General features: G+C 42.1%; 1 protein-coding gene across 1 annotated transcript in view; it reads right to left on the bottom strand.

Moving 5' to 3' along the window:
• TMC5 (transmembrane channel like 5) overlaps positions 1–24,015 on the bottom strand; it is a 52,455-nt gene that overhangs the window by 22,847 nt on the left and 5,593 nt on the right. The window contains exons 4-9 of the mRNA XM_018558464.1: positions 23,170–23,286; positions 17,800–17,902; positions 17,281–17,368; positions 14,982–15,230; positions 11,913–12,064; positions 1,541–1,685 (exon numbers count right to left, since the gene is read on the bottom strand). Of these exons, the coding sequence (XP_018413966.1) occupies positions 1,541–1,685; positions 11,913–12,064; positions 14,982–15,230; positions 17,281–17,368; positions 17,800–17,902; positions 23,170–23,286 (854 nt within the window). The remainder of the gene's footprint in view (positions 1–1,540; positions 1,686–11,912; positions 12,065–14,981; positions 15,231–17,280; positions 17,369–17,799; positions 17,903–23,169; positions 23,287–24,015) is intronic.

Genomic DNA, 24,015 nt, shown 5'->3' with positions numbered 1-24,015 from the left:
TATATACACACATATACTGTATATATATATTTATTTATATTTAACCCCTTAAGGACAAAGGCTTTTTTGTATTTTTTGCACCCTTGTTATAATCCACATTTTAGGCCTGATATTATATATTTTCTGAAAGCCAAGACCCTGGCAGCAGTTGCGAATTTTTATTTTGCACGACATTAGGGCAACGTATTATTAAACCCCAAAATTTAGTGAAAAAATGCACTTAAGTTAAATTCAGTACCCCAAAACACTATATAAAACCATTTTTTTTTGGTAAAAAATAAAAGATGAGGTTACAACGAGTAAATATATACTGAACAAGCCCAGGTTAAAAATTGTGTGCGTTTGTGAAACTGCGACAGATTTCCGTACCCCAAAAAGGCCATAAACAACGCTTTAAAAGCCCCTACAGGTCATCAGTTTAGAGATACATGCAAATATTGGCCCTAGAATTATTGCTCTCATTCTGGTGTGTGCGGCGATACCCAACATGTGTAGCGCACACGTCGTTTTTGTGACGACGTGCATGCTCGAGGAGGCGGGGGACTTAAAACATTTTTTTTTACATTATTTTTACATTTATTTAATATTATTTTTAAAACTGTTTTTTTTTATTTTTATTTATTTACTTTATGTATGTTACCTAAATAAGAAATTTGCCAGCTTCAGGTACCATGCTGTCCTAACTGGTACTGCCGCTACTTTAGCCTTCTGATTAAAAGATGGAGAGACTATGGCAGACTGTCTGCATTAAAATAGAATTGTTCAGGGAGCACAGTATGTGGCTGAAAAACTAGTAGGTAAAGAATATGTATTTTCTAAACTGATTATTATGGGCACCAAATACCATTTCTTTGTAGATAAGATTAAAGCAGATCTCCAGGATTTTTAAAAGGAAACCTTGCAGTGGAGCTTCCCCCACGCTGCAAGGGTTAAGTGCTCATGTTGTCTAGGGACAAAAATAAAGTGTGTGTGTATGGGGGGGGGGTGAATAGGGGGGTGTTACCACAAGGGGTGAGGGTAAATCTCCTTAACGGACAGCTATAATAAACCTGACAGGGGTTCTATTCACTCCCACTTTATTAAAAACTAAAAAAGAAATTCTGGCTTTAGTTGCACTTTAAGAAGCCTAAAATTCTGTATACAAAGCAGCATTCTGAAAATATATATCCACGTTGGGATTTTCATTCTGGGCACAATGTATAGAAACATAACAGGAAGGTGACGCCACTTGCAAAACTGATTAATTTACTAATCTGTTTCACAGTGGTAAATGTGTCCAAAAGATGGTGACGTGGAGCCCCAATTGCCAGTATCGGTTTCACTCAAGTCTTGGAAGTCTACATCTCATATCAATAATAAAGTACATAAAAAGTTTTAATACAATAAATCACCAGCTTATTTGCTCGGTAGAAACCAGTTTTTCTAGATAATGCAGGAAACAAAAGATACATTATAGCACGCCAGAATTCAAAGACAATTCTACATTTGACACCCACTAAGTCAACAGGTACCAGGAAGTTTGTTTTACTTTACACTTTACCTTTATTTGTGTACTGAGATGTTTTTTCTTTAATATCACAGCTTTCTCGTTATTTATGCTGAAATCCCAGCTGCACAGCAGTTTCGCAGTGTTTCCCGTATAGGAAGCAGGGTTAATAAAATTCTTCTTGAATGACTTTGCCATGCTGAAAAACACATCAGATAAGGAAAAATGTCAAACCAAAGTTTATTCATAAGCTGATGTATTGTTCTACTAAAAGAGATGTTGACAGGGATGTGTAGTGGTTTTGTAAATATGTTCTTTCCTCAATATGGTCAGATCTAAAAACAACCACAGTTTAAAAAAAGTATTGTTTAAATCTGGTAATTGTATTACATAATAAAATTTTGCATTTTATTCCTGAAGGGGAGCTTTTGGATTATTTTCACTGCTTTAACTCGGTCTATATACCCACCTTAAAATAAAAGCAAGTTATTCAGTGGGATCAAGGCAAAATCTACAAACACAGATGAATTAATCATCCGTGCGATGCATACATGCTTAGATAGCAGAATTGGAGGTTTGAGAGAGCCAGTCTGCCTGAAGGTGCTGTGCTGTTTCTTTAGCTAACCCATAGTGCTTTAGAATCCATAGGCATTTATTAAATATTTGTGAAACAAATATTGCGTACATATAGTAATCACTAATACAAAACAGGAGTTAAAAGGTGCAGCAGCTTCCGAAGCACAACCTCTGAGGGACTTGAGGCTGTAATGTGTTTGAGCATAGCAAACATTGGCAAATTAGTGTGTCTACACCCTTGCTACATTCAAACACATCTAAGCATGTGAGCCATGTCTGCATTCTGCTAGGTGAACAATGCCAGTAATTGCATGTGGGAGCTACTCGGTGGGTGAAGTTATTCCACCACTAGTAATTCCTACTTGCAGCATCAGGGATGTGAATACATCACCCCTGTAGTCTGGAAAACTACAGGGGGCGGGGGGTCTAATGTAAAAAAGACAGCAAGCAGACACAAGACAGTCAGTATTACATAGCTCGAAGTTAAATCATGTATAGAAGATGATGGAAGGGAGTCACTACACCATGTGCAAGCCCAGATAATCAATACACTGAAAACTTGATTTATACTTTAAAACATATTAGCCCGAAATGTAATTTGGAGTGTATGCAAACCCCGACAAAAAACGATTTGTTCCTTTTTGATATGTTGATTATGCCCTTGAAAGCATCTCTGTGCAAGCATTCACATTTCAGATTGGCCAAACATGCATGATAAGGTCTATGGAAGTAATGGAGAGAGCACTATTAAGCTAGACATAACCAATAGAGAATCATGATATCTTGACCAGGTTCCCAGATAGCAAGCAATTGAGCTGCAAGTTTGAAAATGAGTTGCTAAACTATTGCAGACTTGCCAAGCTTCAGAATTTTGTTGCACAATTGCAGCAAGTCTGCATTGCAAGTCTCTAGATCAACGTGCTTTGCAAAAGTGCTGTACACTTGCAGAACTCTTGCTAAGACCTGCAGGACTCTTGCTGTAGACTTGCCAAGCAAATTTGCTACAAATATAAAAACATGTCAACTAGAACTTGTGCTGCAATTGTTCTGCAAGTCTACAACTTGCCAGGAATGTGTGCAGCAAGTTAACAAGAATTACTATTTAACCCTCCCACAAGATTGTGGCAAGTTATCCTTGCTATCTGGGTTCTTTCATAAACAGCAGCAATGTGGTCACACAAGAACCCTTATTTAGTACAATGGAGGAAGAAGAGAGAGCAGTGCACATACAGTTAAAGGAGAACTATGGGTTTAGGGCTTTTCACCAAAGTTCTCCTTAGGGTCACCCTAAGCTCAGTATACCGCGAGCTACAGCTCGCGGTATACTGAGACGCCGCAGCTGAAGCGGATCCTGACAATTATGTCTGGATCCGCCCAGCTGTGTGAGTGACAGCTGGCTCTGCCTATCTAGAGGCAGAGCCAGCTGTACCAGCCCCCTCCCCGTCCATTCCGCCAGTTAGCGCTGGAGGATCGGAGCAGGGAGGGGGGAATCCAGTCCCTCCCCTGTCACGGCAGAGAGCCATGACAGGATCGAGAAGTGAGCGAACGCCGGTATGTGTTCGCACACTTCCCGATCTACTGAGCCGACCTGCGACAGTCTCATTGTCACAGGTCGGCCAGAACTATGATAAGCAATTGAGCTGCAAGTTTGAAAATGAGTTGCTAAACTATTGCAGACTTGCCAAGCTTCAGAATTTTGTTGCACAATTGCAGCAAGTCTGCATTGCAAGTCTCTAGATCAACGTGCTTTGCAAAAGTGCTGTACACTTGCAGAACTCTTGCTAAGACCTGCAGGACTCTTGCTGTAGACTTGCCAAGCAAATTTGCTACAAATATAAAAACATGTCAACTAGAACTTGTGCTGCAATTGTTCTGCAAGTCTACAACTTGCCAGGAATGTGTGCAGCAAGTTAACAAGAATTACTATTTAACCCTCCCACAAGATTGTGGCAAGTTATCCTTGCTATCTGGGTTCTTTCATAAACAGCAGCAATGTGGTCACACAAGAACCCTTATTTAGTACAATGGAGGAAGAAGAGAGAGCAGTGCACATACAGTTAAAGGAGAACTATGGGTTTAGGGCTTTTCACCAAAGTTCTCCTTAGGGTCACCCTAAGCTCAGTATACCGCGAGCTACAGCTCGCGGTATACTGAGACGCCGCAGCTGAAGCGGATCCTGACAATTATGTCTGGATCCGCCCAGCTGTGTGAGTGACAGCTGGCTCTGCCTATCTAGAGGCAGAGCCAGCTGTACCAGCCCCCTCCCCGTCCATTCCGCCAGTTAGCGCTGGAGGATCGGAGCAGGGAGGGGGGAATCCAGTCCCTCCCCTGTCACGGCAGAGAGCCATGACAGGATCGAGAAGTGAGCGAACGCCGGTATGTGTTCGCACACTTCCCGATCTACTGAGCCGACCTGCGACAGTCTCATTGTCACAGGTCGGCCAGAACTATGAGGTGAGTGAAAAGCAATCACCTCATAGTTCTCCTTTAAGGCATTTGAGAAAAAACATTACAATAAGCTGAGATTTTCTAACCTGCCAATCATTTGGCAGGATAGGTTTATCCTATAGACATTGAATAAGCATTTTCTTCTGGTCGAAAAGGCCAGATAAGGAGAGCATTATCTATAGTCACCACACCAGCATCTCCATGGGGAAAGCAACACCTAATGGCTGGTAAATTTTCACTTAATCCCTTGATTTTCTTTAAGTACTTAGCAATAGTATAGTATAGTACAGTACTTTAAGTACTGAGTGTGTATAGACATACAATCATTTTCTGAACCATAATGAGCTGGATTAGGTAAAGATCATCTTTTTTCCTGTGTGCACATCTTGAAGATTAACACAAACATAATAAAAAAAACAGTATTGCTATATTTCCTGACCTTGACAGGTCTGACGAACATTGGCTCTGTGCTTTTACACAATAATTGTTTTACAATTGTATACCACTGGTTTGCAGTCTACACTATTTCTAAATTTTCTGCATTACAGAGCTACTTTGGGTGTATACTGGTTTGGATACCAGAGGGGAGCCAAATGGACACATTTCCCAAAGGGGTCATGTGAGCACCAGGAACAAGGAGTAGGAGAGATGCCAGGAAATCTACAAAAGCTGCAGACCCATGATGAAGGACGGCTTGCCTTTCCTGTGTATTATCTGTAAAAGGAAAACTAAGAATGTACATTATTTTTCCATTTTGGGAAAAGATAGCAACTTGAATTCAAACAACTTGCCAGTGCGGTTTGAGAGACTTGGACTTTGTTTCTAGCATAACAATGGTTGTGGTTACTATCTGGGTCTCATTTGACAGGTTATACTTGAGTAATTCCTACGCTAGTATTTGAGTTTTAATTTCTACTGTGAGTGCCCAGTAAGTGTGTAGTCTTGACTACTGGGTGCAGTATTATTATTCTACCTTTGTGCATCCTGATACCCTCTGATGGGCTGCTCTCCCCCCCAGAAAAATGGGCAGGGAAGTATTTACCCATCCTTGTGGAAGTCTATGTGTCAGAACCCTCCGCAATACTTGCTGAAGTACACAGTGGCACTTGCATGGTCCTCTGGTTCCTTTGCTCTTCTCCCCCTGCAATTTAGATTAATTGAATTCTATGAACAGCAGTCCTTCTGTGCACATGTGCACTTCACTGTTTTGCAGAGTGCAGTGCAAGGCATGTAAGAATATGTACTATTTAGACGCTTTGCACTGTGCGAAGAAAAACAGCCTGAGCAGAGCCCAAAGCAGACAACCTCTGAAAAGCCATCTATGCATGCCCTAATAATAACTCAAAATATGTGCTCACTGAGAGATTTATTTTTTGTATTTTGGTAGCATATTTTCAACCCCACCATCTGCATACTGTCTGTGTGACTTTCCCAAGCCTTTTTTTTTCCAGGTACTTGGGATTCCTGTGAGAACCTCAAAACATAACATCTGACCAGTTTATCCCTAGTAGAGTGTATGTCTCCATGCTAGGGAAGGTAGGCTCCTTTTGGGCAAGGACTGATGGGAATGGTTATATGTACTATAACACGCTTTGGTATATGCAGGTGAAAATACATTTTAATAGGTAAAATACATAAAAATGTTTACCTACCAGATTTATGATTTAACTTGTTGGCTGATTTACTAAAGGAGTAGAGGATGTTTATTTAGCAAAGTGAATGTTCACTTATGCAAACATATGTTCACTGTGCAAAGTGTAAGTGATTATGGCAAAGCCGTGATAAATTAAATACCCAACCATGTTAAGCCCCCATCACCTTTTGTGAGGTGACTACTAAAAATTTAGTGATTGCCAGAGCTGTAATCAGTCTGGCTGAATTATAGTTGGCATTTATCTGGTTAATACCAGGTGTTCGGGCATTGATTATACCTGCCTGAATGGAGTGTGACTCTGCTGCAGTGTGGGACAGCCAATGAGGGACACTGTGAGTGTGTGGGCAGTTCAGCAGCCAATCACTGGGGCTCTCTCAGCCAGTGTTGCATACTGTGTAAACGCTTATATACTTGAGGGATTTGTCATGTGCTCAGTCTAGTGCCAGCCATGGATTAGTGCAGGTTGGGGTGCTGTCCAGCCTGCCCTCCAGGCTAGTTCTAGGGGTGGGGATGCTGGAGTGCGGGAAGTGTTTTGCTAGGCCTCAAGTTTGGAGGAGACTTGTGCTGTTGTCAGAGGAGGAGAATCAGGGAAGCTAATGGCTGATGGAGGTGCCCAGAACATAGTGGACCTTAGAAGCAAGTCTGGTGTCTCTCCTGGTGAGGATCTGTGCTCCTCCCTGCTCATCTGCTGCTCAATTCTCTATCCAACTCTGCTACCAATGGATCTACACTGAGATGCCTAAAAGGTGCTGGTGAGTCTGGAGTTTATGTCTGTACTACCCTGGATGTCTAGGATCCCTATACCATCTCTCCCCAGTGTGAAGATGTTAATAACAGTTCTTCAGCATTATTCTTTTGGAGTGGATATTAGCTTTGTGGGTACTAGAAGAGGGAGATTAATGCTAATGGTACAGCTGAATACTAAAACATCTAGTCAGACTAGTGATGACCAAGGTTATACTGGCAGCTCATTCGAGCACTACACATGTATAAGGGAGATTAAAAAAAAATTATCTGCCACATAATTTTAGGTCAACACAACATTACCTTAATCACTAAAATTCAGTTTGAACAGTCTTTACTAAATGAACCCCAAATTACTCTAAAGAGACCATTCAGGGCAAGTGACTTTGCAAAGAGGAACCCCTGACACTCTGGGGCTGACCCTGCTAGAGCTTCCACCTCTGTTGCAGCATAAGACATTGTTACATGACAGAAGGAGAGATGTCACTGTTCCCCCTAACATCTGACACAAGCCAACACTGGCAAATCTGATTTTGGTTGTGACATAGGAAGGAGTATCGTGGTCAGGGGAAGAACTCTTGAAAATACACTGAATGGGCAAGGTGACACTGTCTGACAAATCTGAATGGGCAAGGTGACAGTGTCCCGTTAACGGAAAATCTTTAAAAAACCCTCACATTTTCTTAATAAGAAAATATTAATGGGCCACAACAACTATCTGCCATTGTCCCACTGCTTTAAACTGGAAGCTAAAATCGTGCGTCTATGTATTGCCCCAGGGACGTGTGTTCAGGGGAGGCAGGTAAGGCAGAGCCTCACCTAATATTATGCAGGAAAAAGCTGTCAGCTTCAAGTCTGAAGATGACAGCTTTTTCTCTATTCAGAGTGGCTTGTTACTGGTTTCACAGCAGTGAGAGCCTCCCCGCTGTGTAACCTGTTAATTACAGGCAGCGCTGCATCCGACTTTTTAAACAGGTAGTTAGGTTACACAGCAGCAGGCTTCCCCACTGCTTGGTGACTTGGTGAGGCAAGAGCTGTCACAGCCTCTACTCTGTGTTAGAGGCATGAGCTCTGTGAATGGCTTGAACCAATAGCAAAGTGCCATTGGTCCTAGCTGTCCAATTAAAAAAACCCAGAAAAAACAGTGAGGACATTGATCTCTCCTCCCTGTCTCCTCCCTTCCTCCTCCCGACACAGCTTGGTTACCGAGCTGGGGGCGGGGATTCTGTAGGATGGGGCGGAGATAAGGCGGGCTGGGGGATGCCTCACCCAGCACAGAAGGCACGTCACATCACTGGATTGCGCCAGAACACCATGACTACCCTCTGCCATAGTAGCGCAAAATGAATCCACCACTCCAAAATCAGTGCACCAGCAGCGCCGCAATCAAATGGGAGATCTGGTTGTTTGCAATTAGTCTCACAACTGTATGGGGAGGTGTGAATTTTGTATATAAACCTGACGAATATGGAGTAGTTACACCTCTATTATTAACAAAGTAAAAACAGTGAAGCGCCACGGACTGTCAGTTCTTAATAGGACTTGCTTTTAGGCATACTGCAGGATGCTGCCCCAAAGAAGCCGGGAAAGCTGGAAATCTAGGAAATAAGCACAAAGAGGGGCGCCTTTCCTGGTGCAGATCACTTTTATTTCAATAAACATAAATAGAAAACCGAATCATACTCACAAACATGAGTGTCACAAAGTCATGAGGTGAGGACTGACAAGCAGTGAGATGTCCACTAGGTGATACCAGTATAGTGGTTAAAGTGCCATTGGTCCTAGCTGTCCAATTAAAAAAACCCAGAAAAAACAGTGAGGACATTGATCTCTCCTCCCTGTCTCCTCCCTTCCTCCTCCCGACACAGCTTGGTTACCGAGCTGGGGGCGGGGATTCTGTAGGATGGGGCGGAGATAAGGCGGGCTGGGGGATGCCTCACCCAGCACAGAAGGCACGTCACATCACTGGATTGCGCCAGAACACCATGACTACCCTCTGCCATAGTAGCGCAAAATGAATCCACCACTCCAAAATCAGTGCACCAGCAGCGCCGCAATCAAATGGGAGATCTGGTTGTTTGCAATTAGTCTCACAACTGTATGGGGAGGTGTGAATTTTGTATATAAACCTGACGAATATGGAGTAGTTACACCTCTATTATTAACAAAGTAAAAACAGTGAAGCGCCACGGACTGTCAGTTCTTAATAGGACTTGCTTTTAGGCATACTGCAGGATGCTGCCCCAAAGAAGCCGGGAAAGCTGGAAATCTAGGAAATAAGCACAAAGAGGGGCGCCTTTCCTGGTGCAGATCACTTTTATTTCAATAAACATAAATAGAAAACCGAATCATACTCACAAACATGAGTGTCACAAAGTCATGAGGTGAGGACTGACAAGCAGTGAGATGTCCACTAGGTGATACCAGTATAGTGGTGACGTTAACGCGTTTCCGGGGCACGCCCCCTTCATCAGATGAATCTATTATTAAGCGATTCACAGTGTGATATGTGTTAATGATAAAATTTGTTCATCTATTAAGACAGGAGTGGAGTGCGGCTGTTTTTGGAGATACCCTCTGCCATAGATTATAAAAGGAAAGTATAGTGAATTTTCGGTGAGCATACATTTTGTGTTATTACTGCAATGTTTTAAAGTGAACCTTTGGTGGAATCAAAAAAGAAGTAGATTAGATATAATCTACACTTGGAACGCCCAGGTGTGAACCCAGCCTAACTTCTTCTTGGATAAAAAAAACTCAGCAGACACTGTATGCAAACGGTCAAGCTAAAGGTCCACAAATACTTTCATCTGACAGTACAAATCGGACATTCTAGGCAAGTCCAGATCTTCTGGAACCTCAGTGCCCTCTCCTGTATTAACTCCCAGCTAAATATATTCAGCAGCATGCAAGTTGTCTGGCATTGTTTTTCTTGTCTTATCCTTCTAAGAAGTACTGCTTGTTACATACATTGTATGCTGACATGAGGTGAGCCAGGATTACAGAAAATGTTTATCAAATACTCAGGGGCGCCCCGAGGACAGATGACACCCCACCGTGACGTCAACGCACACGTGCGCAGCCATCTTGGTGATACCTGTCGGTGGCCATCTTGATGATGGATGCTGGCCTGGTCCCCTCCTCTCTCGTGCAACTGTCGGTCTCTCGGTACATGACCACATGCCCGACTTTACAGAGGGGGTGACTGTCAGTCATTTTTGGTGTCACCCCTCCAATGGTGTCACCTGGGATGTGGGCCACAACCCCCACACCCCTCTTAGTGATGCCACTGGCAGTGTCCTGGCAGTGGCTAGCGAGGGTTGGGCAGAGGGGGGCACGTACTCCCGGGCACGGAGTTTAACAGCGTTCTGAAGGCTACAGAGAAGGGCATGAAAGGGATGCCGGGGATGTCCTGTTTGATAAAACATTGGTGACGGCTGGAACAGGATATCCCCGGCATCCCTTCAGACGTACTGTGTTTCTGCCTGGCCCTGAATCATCTGTACATGTCTCAGTGCAGGCCCTGCAGGAGACAGGGTGGTCCTTCCAGTGATCAGGATCAGAAGGCTGCACGGAGACAGGGCGGGCAATCAGGTGGGGGGGGCAGTAAAGTTAAAGTGACAGTAAAAAAAAATGTTTTCCTCCCCCCCAATGTTAATTAAAGCACTTACCTTAAATGATGACTCCTAATCTGATCTTCTTGTTCTTTCCTGTCCTTTTTATCTGTCCCTCCAGCGGTGCGGCGGGTCTCTGTCAAGTGTTGACTCCTCTGAGCTTGCTGTTACTTACTGTCCCACGGTGTCTGCATGCGGGTGCACGCGTCCATAGACTTACCTTGCATCTCTCCTCGTCTCCCCGGCCAAAAATGAGACTCCGCGCTGCCCACCTGAGACTCCGCACAGCCCACCTAAAACTTCGCACCACCCACCAGAGACCCCACCGGGCCACCATAGACTCCACACAGCCTACCTGAGACGCCACACAACCCACCTGAGACTCCGCACAGCCCACCAGAGACCCCACCAGGCCACCTGAGACTCCCACAGCCCACCTAAGACTCCGCACAGCCCACCTGAGACTCCACACAGCCCACCCGAGACCCCACCAGACCACCCGAGACCCCTGTACAGCCCACCTGAAACTCCGCACAGCCCACCTGAGACAACGCACAGCCCACCTAAAATTTCGCACAGCCCACCTGAGACCCCACCAGGCCACCAGAGGCTCCACACAGCCTACCTGAGACACCACACAGCCCACCTGAGACTCCACACAGCCCACCTAAAACTTCGCACAGCCCACCAGAGACCCCACCAGGCCACCTGAGACTTTGCACAACCCACCTAAAACTTTGCACAACCCACCTAAAACTTCGCACAGCCCAGCTAAAACTTCGCACAGCCCAGCAGAGACCCCACCAGGCCACCAGAGACTCCACACAGCACGCCTGAGACTCCGCACAGCCCACCTAAAACTTTGCACAGCCCACCAGAAACCCCACCAGGCCACCTGAGACCCCTACAGCCCACCTGTTTTATCTCTTTAAAGGCCCTTCCACTGCATGTCTCATTTTGTCTGGTCTGAAATGCACTGGAATGCATAGAAAAGCATCAGAATCGCATGGAACACACTGGAACGCACCTGAAAGCCCAGTTTAAGCAGGGAAAAAAGCAAAAACAGCTCCAGAACGCAGTAAAAACGCAGCAAAAACGGGATGCACTGCGTTCCAGATCTGGTCTGGAAAATTGTGTAAACCTGGAATTAATCCTGTGGCAGCAATTAGTCTTGAGTTCTACACAGCCATGATCTTGTCCAGTTGATGAGCGGTTCAATTCAATTAGTCTTTCTTACCACTACATATACCATTTTAGCAATAATTACTCAGCATGTAGAATAAAACACAGAATCTACAGAAAAAGTCTATATCATTCACATATGTCTAAGACAGCACAATATATTGTACCACTGCTCTGTTTATAGCAGTATAAATGCTAAACATATTACCTGAAAAGTAGGATAAGGAAGCAGGTACTCAGATACAATCCAATAGTGAAAATGTACGCCAGCTGCATATTATAAGGAGCAAGATTTGCTTCTTTCCTGATGGTGGCATTTGTGTAAAACCCATAATACAAGACTGTTTTTTCAAAATAGCCCTAAAAATGTAAACAAAATAGCGCAGATCAAACCTAAGATTATCTTCCATTTCTCCTTTAAATTATCTGAGGACACAATTGCAGTATCTATATATCATAAAATGGTAAAATGTCCCTTTTCTGCTGGTTGTACCATGACTATATGTAACATCCAACTGCACTGTGACAATTATGTTCTTTTTCTTCTGATTAAAGGAGAACTATGGGGTTAGGGCTTTTCCCCATAGTTCTCCTAAGGGTAACGGGAGGACACAAACTAGCGTCCTCCCGTCACCCTAGGCTCAGTATACCGCGAGCTACAGCTCACGGTATACTGAGACGCCACAGCTAAAAACGGATCCCGACAATTATGTCTGGACCCGCCCAGATGTGTGAGTGACAGCTGGCTCTGCCTATCTAGAGGCGGAGCCAGCTGTACATGCCCCCTCCCTGTCCATTCCGCCAGTCAGCGCTGGAGGATCGGAGCGGGGAGGGGGGAATGTGTTCGCCGGTATGTGTTCGCTCACTTCCTGATCTACTGAGCCGACCTGTGACAGTTTCAATGTCACAGGTCGGCTAGAACTATGAGGATGAGTGAAACTCCCTCACCTCATAGTTCTCCTTTAAGGAAAGAAGCAGAGACATAATGGTGGCAATGATGGTGGGTCCCTATATTGGTGTGAAATGCATCTGCTCCTGCCGATCAAGCCATGCAGCGAGGCCATGACTTCTGATCATCACCTTATCTTTCCAGACTGTAACAAGTAGTTCCTAGCTCCTGCTCTGTAATCCTGAAAAAAACGATCAAACAGTCTATATTTCCCCTGCTAGGTTCTCCCCAGTTTTAAGTTAAAGCAGAACTGTGGGGGACATTTTATTAACCCTTGCAGTGGGGCTATACTCACATGATCTTGAAATTGATGGCAGTTATACATCTCAAATAAGTTGGGACAGGGCCTCTTCTTTTAACAACACTCTGTAAATGAGAACTGAGGCGCCCAGTTGCTGGAGTTTTGGGAGAGGAATGTTGTCCCATTCTTGCCTGATCTAGGATTCTAATGCCTGAACAGTCCTGGGTCTTCTTTGTCATATTTTTCATTTCAAGATGCTCCAAATATTTTCAAATGGTGAAAGGTCTGGACTGCAGGCAGGCTACTTAAGCACCTGTAATCTTCTACTATGAACCCATGCTGTTGTCATAGATGCAGTATGTGGTTTAGCATTGTCCTGCTGAAGTATGCAAGGCCTTCCCTGAAAAAGACATTGTCTGGATGGGAGCATATGCTGCTCTAAAACCTGGATATGTCTTTCAGCAGTGATGGTGCCTTTCAAGATGTACAAGCTGCCCATTCCATATGCACTAATGGACCACCATACCATCGGAGATGCAGGTTTTTGAACTGAATGAGAAAGTGCCTCTCCTCTTTATTCCGGAGGATGTGGCGCCCATGGTTGCCAAAAAGAATGTCAAACATCGATTCGTATGACCACAGAACAGTTTTCCACTTTACGACAGACTATTTTAAATGAGCTTTGGCCCAGTGAAGAAGAAAACGTTTTTGGATCACGTTCAGATATGGCTTCTTCTTTGCATGATAGAGCTTTAACTTGCATTTTTGGATGGCACCGTGACACTTTGTTCACAGACAGTGATTTTTGGAAGTCTTCCTGAGCCCATGCAGTGATGTCGTTTAACAGAATCATGCCAGTTTTTAATGCAGTGCCGTCTGAGGGCCCGAAGATCACAAACATCCAATACTGCGTTTCGGCATTGCCCCTTGCACACAGAGATTTCTCCAGATTCTTGGAATCTTTTGATGATATTATGTACTGTAGATGATTATATATTTAAAGTCTTTGCAATTTTACATTGAGGAACATTATTCTGAAATTGTTCGACAATTATTAGATGCAGCCTTTCACAGATTGGTGAACCTATGCCCATCTTTACTTCTGAAATAACCCTGACTCTCGAAGATGCTCTTTTTATACCCAATCATGTTACTCACCTGTTGCCAAGTAACCTAATTCATTGCTTAATGTTCTTCCAGTTCTTCCTTGTTAGTACCACTTACTTTGCCATTTTTTTGTTGCCATATCCTAGCTTTTTTGAGACATGTTGCTGCCATCAATTTCAAAATTACCCTATTTTTTTTCTTCAAATAGTACAATTTCTCAGTTTAAACATTTTATGTTTTCTATTGTGAATAAAATATGGGTTGATGAGATTTGCAAATCATTGCATTCTGTTTTTATGTAGATTTTACCCAGCGTCCCACCTTTTTTGGAATCGGGGTTATAAAACACATAACACACATAAAGAGGGGCTTTCTCAAATTTGACAGCAAACGTGGATATACACTTTAGGGTTGGGACATGTCACCACTGGAGTTTGCAAAAGATATATAAAACCAGCATGTGATTCCATTTGTCACCTAATGCCAGGACAGCAGGACTGCAAAAAGCTTTCTATAAATCATGTTGCTGGCTGTCGGTAACACATTCTTGCTTATAATAAAAGATTCTGGACTGCTGTCCTACCTGCCAGAGTAATCTCACTGCATTCCCATTGCTGCTACCCTGTACAGTTAGACCATTTTATACTGTGTACCTATAGTCCATCCTCTCTAGGGACCCACTCGAGTAGGCTACAGTTTCCCCTTCACTTCTAGACATTGGTCCTTGGTACACTATCGCCAGAATAGGCAAACAGTCTATTCTATGTTTAATCTTAAAGAAATTACCAGATGTTTAATACTTTTATGCACAATTTATATCACACCCCAGAACAAAAACATAAAGTCATCCAAAACAAGCACAGACCAGGAAACAGAATTCAAAAGAACATATCCTTTCAGGGTTACATAAAGAAAAAGGAAGACATATCAAACAAACTTTGAATAATAAAAATTACTATGAAAGGCCTCTTAGTACTTACGGCTCCTGTAAGAAGTTCCAGACCAGAAAATGATAGGTTGTTGGGTGGCATGTCAACAAACTGAGGAATAGTTATAAAACTGAAATTCACCACAAATGAAAAGATGTTGAACAGCAGGAGCCACTTGAGGAAAACAAAGTAAGACAGAATGCTTGACCCAAAAGTTCCTTCTATGACTTTCAGGGTACTATGCCAAAGTTGTAATATCTCAAAGGCATCTGAAGCAGCTTCCCTGAACCTCCTAAAGGACTGATTGAAGAAACATAAGACAAATAGATTAGCTAAAGTGGTACAATAGAAAATTAATAATCACACAATATAAAATGTTGCTTTTTTAAAGTAAATAATATAGACCAACTCGCTAAAATCTTATATAACACTTTACATTTTAATGTCATTTTAAAAATGTGAATATGAAGCTTTCAGCAAAAGACTACATTGTGATCTTGCCATGAAGTTAGTCCAGAGCAATGATGTGTTGCCGAAACTGCAGCATGGGCATGTAGACAGGAAGTGGCTAAAAAGGCCAACGGAAATTAGGAGCAGTTGTGACAGCAAAAGGGTGAAACTGTATTTTATGATAAAAATTGTCAGTTGCTTATGGTACACAGGGCTTAAGCAAACTAAATCCCGTGTCACAGTTCCTTGTACATTGATCCGGCGCTGGGTTTTGCTCCTGTCCAAGCTGCTCGGTTTCCTGTCAATCCGCCCTGAACCTAGGTGTTAAAAGACTTGTGCACCTGTGCTTTAGCGATCGAGCAATGTGTCTCCACACTGGTAGCCGGACCTCTCTGTTTCCTGTGGCATTGCTGTTTCTTAAGTATACCTTGTATTTTGTATCTTTGCTTCCTTGTTGTTTTCAATGTTCCCTTCCTGCCGTGCTCTTGCATTCCTTCTGTTTTCTGTCAGTGTACCTCTTTAGTTTGCTGTGGTTGTGAGTTCCCTCCACAGCATTGCTTCCTGCTCTGTTTGTGGTATCCTCCTGCTCCTGCTTCCTGAAGTTTGTGCTCTGCACTATTGTGCACCTCTCTCCTTTCTCTTGTGCGTTCCCCTATGCTGTTCCTGTGTATCTCTTGTCTCTGTTGGTACACCTGTTATGTGTTTCCTTCTGTTACCTGCTCCCTGTGTCACGCATGTTCCCTACGTCTTCCTTCTAATGCCTGTTTTCTGTACCTTGTATCCTCTATGCACCCAGTGTCTTGTCCAGTGTGCTGTGGTCCCTGAGTATCCGCTGGCACTGTGCCTGCACGTGTGTGTCAAAGAGCCGCAACCTGGGAGCTGCCCTGCAGCTCAACATCCACACCATCAGTGGCTCTGGTGAAGACCAGGCGGCTCCTTAGATCCCGCGACTCTGGCACACCTGCGTTTGTTGTGCGGTCACACTGTCCCTACATCTTCAGAGACCTGTATCCCTGCACATTCCTAATTCAGTCACAATATACTGCTCCTCAAGACCCGGAGCTTACAATTCCTGGTGCTCCAGTGCCCTAATCGTGACATGACGGCTATGTAAAGTGACATAAAAGGTAAAAAACAAAACACTTTGAGTAGATAGGCTTTTTTATTGCATATTAGTTTTGTTATTTTTTTCATATGATCTATTTGCACAACGTTTTTGGCTTGATGTTATGATATTTTAAACAAAGTACAAAAACTACTTAAGTGTTTTGAAGTGTTCTCCTCTGAAGCTTTTCTTTGTACAGTATGTGGCCAATAAAAAAAAACATATTTCAGCACCATGTCTAAAGCTGGCCATAAACTGGTAGATTTGCAAAAAATCCCATCAGAACATTCGATAATGCCATCAGAGACTTGTAGAATTTTGTTCAAAATTTCATTTGATTTTAATATTCAATTCTGGAATTAATGAAATGTCTTTTGAAAGAAAACCACGTTCACTGTTAGAATCTCATTTGTTTGAAAAAAAAAAAAAATCCATCTTGCTCATTATAAGTGCACATTATCACACAAGAAGAAGCGGGTCCCATCTTACAGTTGACGAAAAGCAAAGGAGAAAAATATCAAGCATATGTCAACATTAGTTATGAACTGCAGTGGGTACTCACAGTCCAATGATTTTCTTGAGGACAGACAGATTTTTTTACCATCAGTTACACAGCAATATACCTACAGTCACCCTTTTTTACACATGTGCGCACCCCTCTATTTGCTCTAATAGAAAAAGGCATTATTTTTCAAGTTATGTACTGTATGTCAGTAATTAATTGTAAGGACAATATATGGTGCTTTTTAAATGAAGGATAAGAATGATTAAGACAGTAACACACAGGGTACTTACCAATTTAATACTTTTAAGATATCCAGTACAGCAGTTCATTTTGGAAGTATCTTTTAAAGATTTCTGTTTTATTTTCATGACTTGGTTCCTGCAGAGATGGAATTTAGGGTTATAATCATGAGATTTACATCCTTTTCCATTACTGTATCATATTTTCTAAATGAATACATTTGTTCAGCTTCCAATTTTGCATCCTGTGAGTGCTGGTGATTCCTTTCATCCATATTGTCAAAACATATGGCGCTATCCATGTCATCACTTTGAGCACCGCTATTCGGAAAGATCTACATCGCCGTATGGAGTGTAGGTGACACACCAGAGCACTTAGTGTAACCATCACAGCTTGTCTTAGGAGTCAAGAGGAGAACCAGATAAAAAGTTAGTTCATTTTAATGTAGTCGTTCTTCTTTATTTCCAGGGAAATGTCAACAGCAAATAAGCCTCAACCACGCCAGAACCTCAGCCAAAAATTACACTGACCTTAAATGTTTTAACTATTACATCTAATGCAACTGTTACCTCAGGTCACGTTTTTCATTCAGACAGGTTGGAAATTTCTGGATTTCCTTAGCTATTTCACTGTTAGACTGTTCCACAAGATTTGCAATTAGCTTTTCTTTTTCTGATTGATAAAGAACAGAAGCATATTAACAGTAAAATAAGAACAAGTGTTTAACTGTTAACAGTCTACATAAACAATAATAAAAATTAAAAAAAACAATCTTGGGGTCCCCTCCCCAATTCATACCAGACCCTTTAGTTCTGGTGAAAATGTTTGTGGGGTCCCCCTAAAATTCCTTACTAGACCCTTGATCCGAGCAGCAGCCTGGCAGAGAAGGAAAGGGGGGGAAGACCAAGCGCCCCCTCCCTGCATCATACCAGGCCACATGCCCTTGTGAGGGTACTTTTCCGGGGGGACCCCCTGGATAAGCACCTTGTCCCTATAACTATGAGGACAAGGGCCTCTTCCACACAACCCTGGGCCGGCAGTTGTGGGGGCCTGCAGGCAGGGAGGCTTATAGGTATCTGGATGCTATTGCAATTTAAAATAGCCAATAGCAGAAGGGCTGCCTCCCACTGCCTGCTGTCATTCCACAGAGGAGCGGACCTGAGAGAGAAAGTTTTCTCTCAGGTCCGCTCCTCTGCTAATTGACATCAGCCAGTGGGCGGAGCCTATTGCAATTTAAAAAAGCCAATAGCAGAATGGCTATTGCTCCCACAGAGGCACGGACCGGAGAAAGAAAGATCTTTTCTCAAGTCCACTCCTCTGTGATTGATATCAGGCAGTTAATGGGTGCATTAGCCAGCCTACTTTTGGCTATTTCAATTTGACATGTAAACTTTGGTAAGTGAGCGGTGGGTGTTTCTTTATTCGGCGGGCGATGGGATTCCGAGATTGGGACAATTTACATTGCTGGACGATGTAAATGACACTGGATTGACATGGTGGGACATTTTTCTTTTTAAATAAAGGAATTGTCAAAAACTTGTGTTGTGTTTTTATAAAAAAAATAAAGCACTTTTTTTTACAGTGTGGTATGTTTATTTACTATTTTACTGTATTTGGTGAATGCGTAGGGGTAACAACTACCCCTTAGTCATTTAAGAAGGGGGGGTGGTATCTGGGTACCGGGCCAGGATTGTGGGGAAGAGGCCCTTGTCCTCATAAGTATGGGGACAAGGTGACTTTCCAGGGAGCCCCCCGGCAAAGCACCCTCCCAATGCAGAGGACATGTGGCCTGGTCTGTGTTGGGAGGGTGTGGGGGGGGGGCTCGCTTATCCCCTACCTTTTCTGCACTGCCGGGCTACTGCTCACATCAAGGGTCTGGTAAGGGATTTTAGGGGGCACACCACACTTTTTTGCAAATGTTTTTGGCGTTGGGATCGCCCCTAAAATTCCTACCAGACCTAAAGGGAACCGCACACTGTCCCTTTTTTTATTGCTTCTGTGGACTGTAAAAAGTTAAAAATAAACAAAGTAAACATTTAGAGGGTTATTCACAAAAGGGTGAAGAGTTTGGAGAAGGCAGGAGAAGTCAACAATCTAGGACAACATAGCTGAACTGAAAAGTGAGCTGAATTGGAGAACTTTTCCAAAATAGCTATTTTGGCCAAGATTGTTCACTTCTCCTGCCTTCTCCAAACTCTTCACCATTTTGAGAAAAATCGTGTAAATAATCAAAACATCCAAAATGAAACAAATAAAAACAATTTTTTGCTGTGCACATGTCCAGCCCACCCCATGAGGCCATGTATACGGATCCAGTTCTATACAGTTGAATTGCTCTCTGTGGCAGATTTGCAATGACAGGCACATTTTATAGCCAAACAAACCACAGCCACAAGCATTTGAGGAACTTCATAATCCAATGCATGTGTCCTTTTTGCTAATACCGGTAACAAAAAATCATCTTTCATTTTCTAACCTGCACTAATATATAGCACATTGATTCTGATTAGTTACTACAGGAAACACATGTCCTTTCTTCTTTTTGATTATTATAAATACATTGTGTAGTGGGAACATTTGGCTCTTTTCAGAATAGCCCATAGTCCAAGATTTTCAGATTGTAAGCCCTCACGGGCAGGGCCCTCCTTACTATCTTGTCTTGAATTGTATTGTGATTGTAATTTCTTCCTTATATTGTAGAGCGCTGCACAAACTGTTGGTGCTGCATAAATCCGGTATAATAATAATAATTCTGGATAACATCAACTGAATCTGTACTTACTACATAGACACTGGTCTACAATGCCCCCTAACCTGTCTTTCCTGGAAAATGACATCTTGAACCCAGCTTATTTATATGGGCATTGGGTGACTACATTTCTTTCTATTGTTTTATTAATAGGTCCTATTGTGATTTAATGCAGGAAATGCATACATCCCCCATCCTAACATAACATTCATAAAAAGCCTTATAAATAACCAAGTCACCACAGGTACAAGTTTTAGGACAGTGTTATGTCTTGGCAGGACAAAAAAGTTTACATTAACACATTCTTTCCTTTTTATGGCTCAGAAAATGAAAAAACAGGAAAGATCCAGCTGGATTAAACCTAACCTTATCACAGCACACTGGTAGGGCAATATATTCTAGGCATGTGACTTTGAAATCACTTATTGTTTTCCTCTCTACAGAGCTATCAGTTGAATTGATCAATATTTTTACATTATGTGACTTTGTGACCCTTGTGCTTTTTCCAGGGCTCCTTCGCATATGATGTTTTGATGAGGATTTTAGTTTGTATCATGTTATTTTCAAATATTAAAAAGGTTACAAAATTGCCAATTAGCAATATTCAGTATATCCTGTGAAATTAACAACTATAAAATATCTACAACCCTACTAATAAACAACTACATATGCATAAAGTGCTTAAAAGTGCTAGTTCTAAAATTAAAAGTATACTACTATGAATCATAAACAGTCTGTAAAAAATCTATGCTTCAATCTCAAAGAATCCCATATGTCTCAAATTATCTGTGGTTTGGAAGCTCAAGTGTGTTTTTAAAAACACCTCCAAACCATGCTCAGAATACCAACACCACAAGTCAGATGCACTCGCTGTATTGTTGGACTTTAAAATTATGGAAGTTCAGTAAGTGCTTGTTACTAGCCACTTTCATATAGGGACACATTCCATCAATGTTTCCACTTATCTCTGTCTCCTGAGTAGATTGACAAATTCTCAAGAGGATAATGTGACATAAAAAAGAAGTTTCCAATAGTGTAATACTGCTTTTCTTATTTAAAACAAAGTATCAACACTCACATTATTACGTGCTACATTAGCACTGGTATATAAGAGACAACCACTGCTGTTCAGGGGGCTGCAAGCTCAGTATAGTGCATCTCTCACACATGCGAGTTATATCAGTGCTAATGTAACACTTAAATAATAATGCGAGTGTTGATACTTTGTTTTAAATACTTTGTTTTGGATTGTTATAGTTTTAATTTAAAATCTAGCATTTCAACCACTTGAACCCAGTTTTGCAACTTTGGCATGGGTTGATAAAACTATATATATCTTTGAAACTACTTGGTTTATCCAGGTGATTTCTACCTTGTTTTGGTCAGGACTAATTAAGCCTTCATTTGATTGTTAATGGTTAGCTTCTGATTTTTTTTCTTCGTATTATTAAAGGAATACTGGCCCAAAATAGTACAAACAAAAAATATATATTTTTCTTAATTTCAGCTGTATATTTGCCTATCTACCTAAATACACTGAAACTAACATTAACACTGAGCTAGATCAGGCCCTGATCTATTTCATATTTATTTATTTAATTTTACACAGAATTTGGTTTTGGTTTACATTCTTTACAGAGGAGAAAGAGAGGGGAGGGTTCTGCAGCTAGCCAATAGCCAATCACTGGCTATCTTAGTGATTATGTGACTGGGAGCCAGGCCTTCCATCTCCCAATCATTAGTACAAGACTCAAAAATGTCAATGACAACTCACTTTTCATGCTGGGGATGCGTTATAGAGCACAAACACAGATAGGCATACATGCGAACCCGCAGAAAAAGGCCCAACTCTGTGAGGCCACATATGTGCATACACACAGGAATAGATTAAGGCTGTTGCCCTTAAATTAATCTGTTTTATTTCTAGTGCACATCAGATGCATCTGATTGCTATTGCTTGGTTGCTATGAGCAATGTTTATTTCCCATAAATTCCAATTTAAAGGAGAACTATGAGGTGAGTGAAAATCACTCATCCTCATAGTTCGAGCCGACATGTGACAATGAAACTGTCACGTGTCGGCTCAATAGATCGAGAAGTGAGCGAACACATACCGTCGATCATGTCCCTGCAGAGAGCCGTGACTGTCAGTGACTCCCTGCATGGATTCCCCCCTCCCCGCTCCGATTCTCCAGCGCTGACTGGAGGAACGGACGGGGGAGGGGGCGAGTACAGCTGGTTCTGCCTCCAGATAGGCAGAGCCAGCTGCCACTCACACCAGCTGGGTGGATCTCTACAGTAATGTCGGGATTCGTCCCGGCTGCAGCGGTCTCAGGATACCGCAAGCTGTAGCTTGCGAAATACTGATCTTTGTGTCACGGGAGGATGCTAGTTTATGTTCTCCCGTGACCCTAAAGAGAACTATGGAGAAAAACACTTACCCCATAGTTCTCTTTTAACACATACTAGTAAAGTGTGTGTCAGATTGGTTAAAATGAGGCAATATTTAAAAGCAATCACCATCATATTTGTTGGCAAATATTTATAAAACATAATTCACCAGGTGAAAATTCACATTGCTGAAGTGTATAGTATATCGTGTCCAAATTATCTCCAAACCCAATTCACCAGTTAAGGGGTTGACAGCTTCTTGCATTCCATTGGGGTATGAGAGTGACAACAAATCCATGCCAGTAGCATTGGGTCTGTTGCTTTAAGAATAATGAATCTCCAAATACACTCCGCTGTGCTGTAGGGTATGTGCTCTGGTACCCATATGACATCATAGTGTCCTGATTTGCTAATCTGTGGAAGAGGGGAGGGGCTGATTTTTAAAGCAAAAAAGTTGAACACATTAAGAAAAAATTGACCTTGTAAGTGCTGATTTTTTGTTAAAAACACATGTTCGGCAATAAAGAAATTTGATTTCTATAGGCAATGCTATGCCAGCCTTGCAAATGTACTGAAAATAAGCCTCTAGCAAATGTGCAGAGAATGTAGTATCTAGTCTGTTATAAATACAGTACTATGAATGTACCAGTAGCCACCGTTATTTTTCTTCATGGAGAAAAGGTGAATGTCTGAGAATTTTTTTGGGGGGGGAACTTAACTTGACCAAGATTGTATAGATGACAGCTGATGGAACCTGCATGTCAATAAGATTATTAGCAACTACGGAAGAATAACTCACCTTGTTTATTGCTATTCTCAATATGTCTTTCCAGAACAGGGTCAAGACTGGCAATGTTGGATGGGCGCATATACTGTGCTGCTAATGCAGTCTGCAGCTTTGAACGATTTCTTAGCCCTTAAATTGACAAAAGGATATTATGATTTATTTTCTGTTATAAAAAACATTATAGATTCTACATGTATATTCAACATCTATAATGATAATAGTATGGTTGAAACATTTCATTGTTGTGTCCCTGTATGCATTGTAAAGCAGTAAAATACATTAACCTGAGCAGTACCTGAAGGTGATCTTATGACCTCCACTACAGACACGTGACTTCCATGGTCAAAAATTGTCACTTCAACTGGCGAAAGTGTGTGTAAATTGGGTTGTGAGTCTGAAGACCCAGATTCAGCTTTCGGCTTCTCTTGCGTTTGAGAAATATAAATACATTTATCTTTCTTGCTCTGTAAAGCTGAGGTAGAATTGCTAATATTTGTCACACTTTTAGGCCTTTCATCTACGGTTTTAGGAATAAAAGACTCTTTTGATTTGTTAGGCTGATCAATAACTGATATGCCTGCATGAGCATCTTTGTCTATGGCGACCACCTGATGGTCATTCAGTGTAGGTGTATCACTGAAATGTACAGGGACTGAGGTCTCATACAGATCATTGGATAGAGTAATGCCAGGTCCTTCTGTCATTTCAATTACACAAATGTCGGCTGCCAAGGTATTAGTCTCCTGATGATCTATAGCTGTATTCTGTAATGGTGATATACTCCCTTAAGATGCTATGATTCTCTACAGGCCTAGTGGGATCGTAGGGCATCATTTATCAGTGTGCCTGAGGTAAAGA

Source organism: Nanorana parkeri, unplaced genomic scaffold (assembly GCF_000935625.1).
Source record: "Nanorana parkeri isolate BGI_ZX_2015 unplaced genomic scaffold, ASM93562v1 scaffold341, whole genome shotgun sequence".
NCBI lineage: Eukaryota > Metazoa > Chordata > Amphibia > Anura > Dicroglossidae > Nanorana > Nanorana parkeri.
Note: the sequence above shows the minus strand (reverse complement) of the source record. Positions and strands in the feature narration are given on the sequence as shown.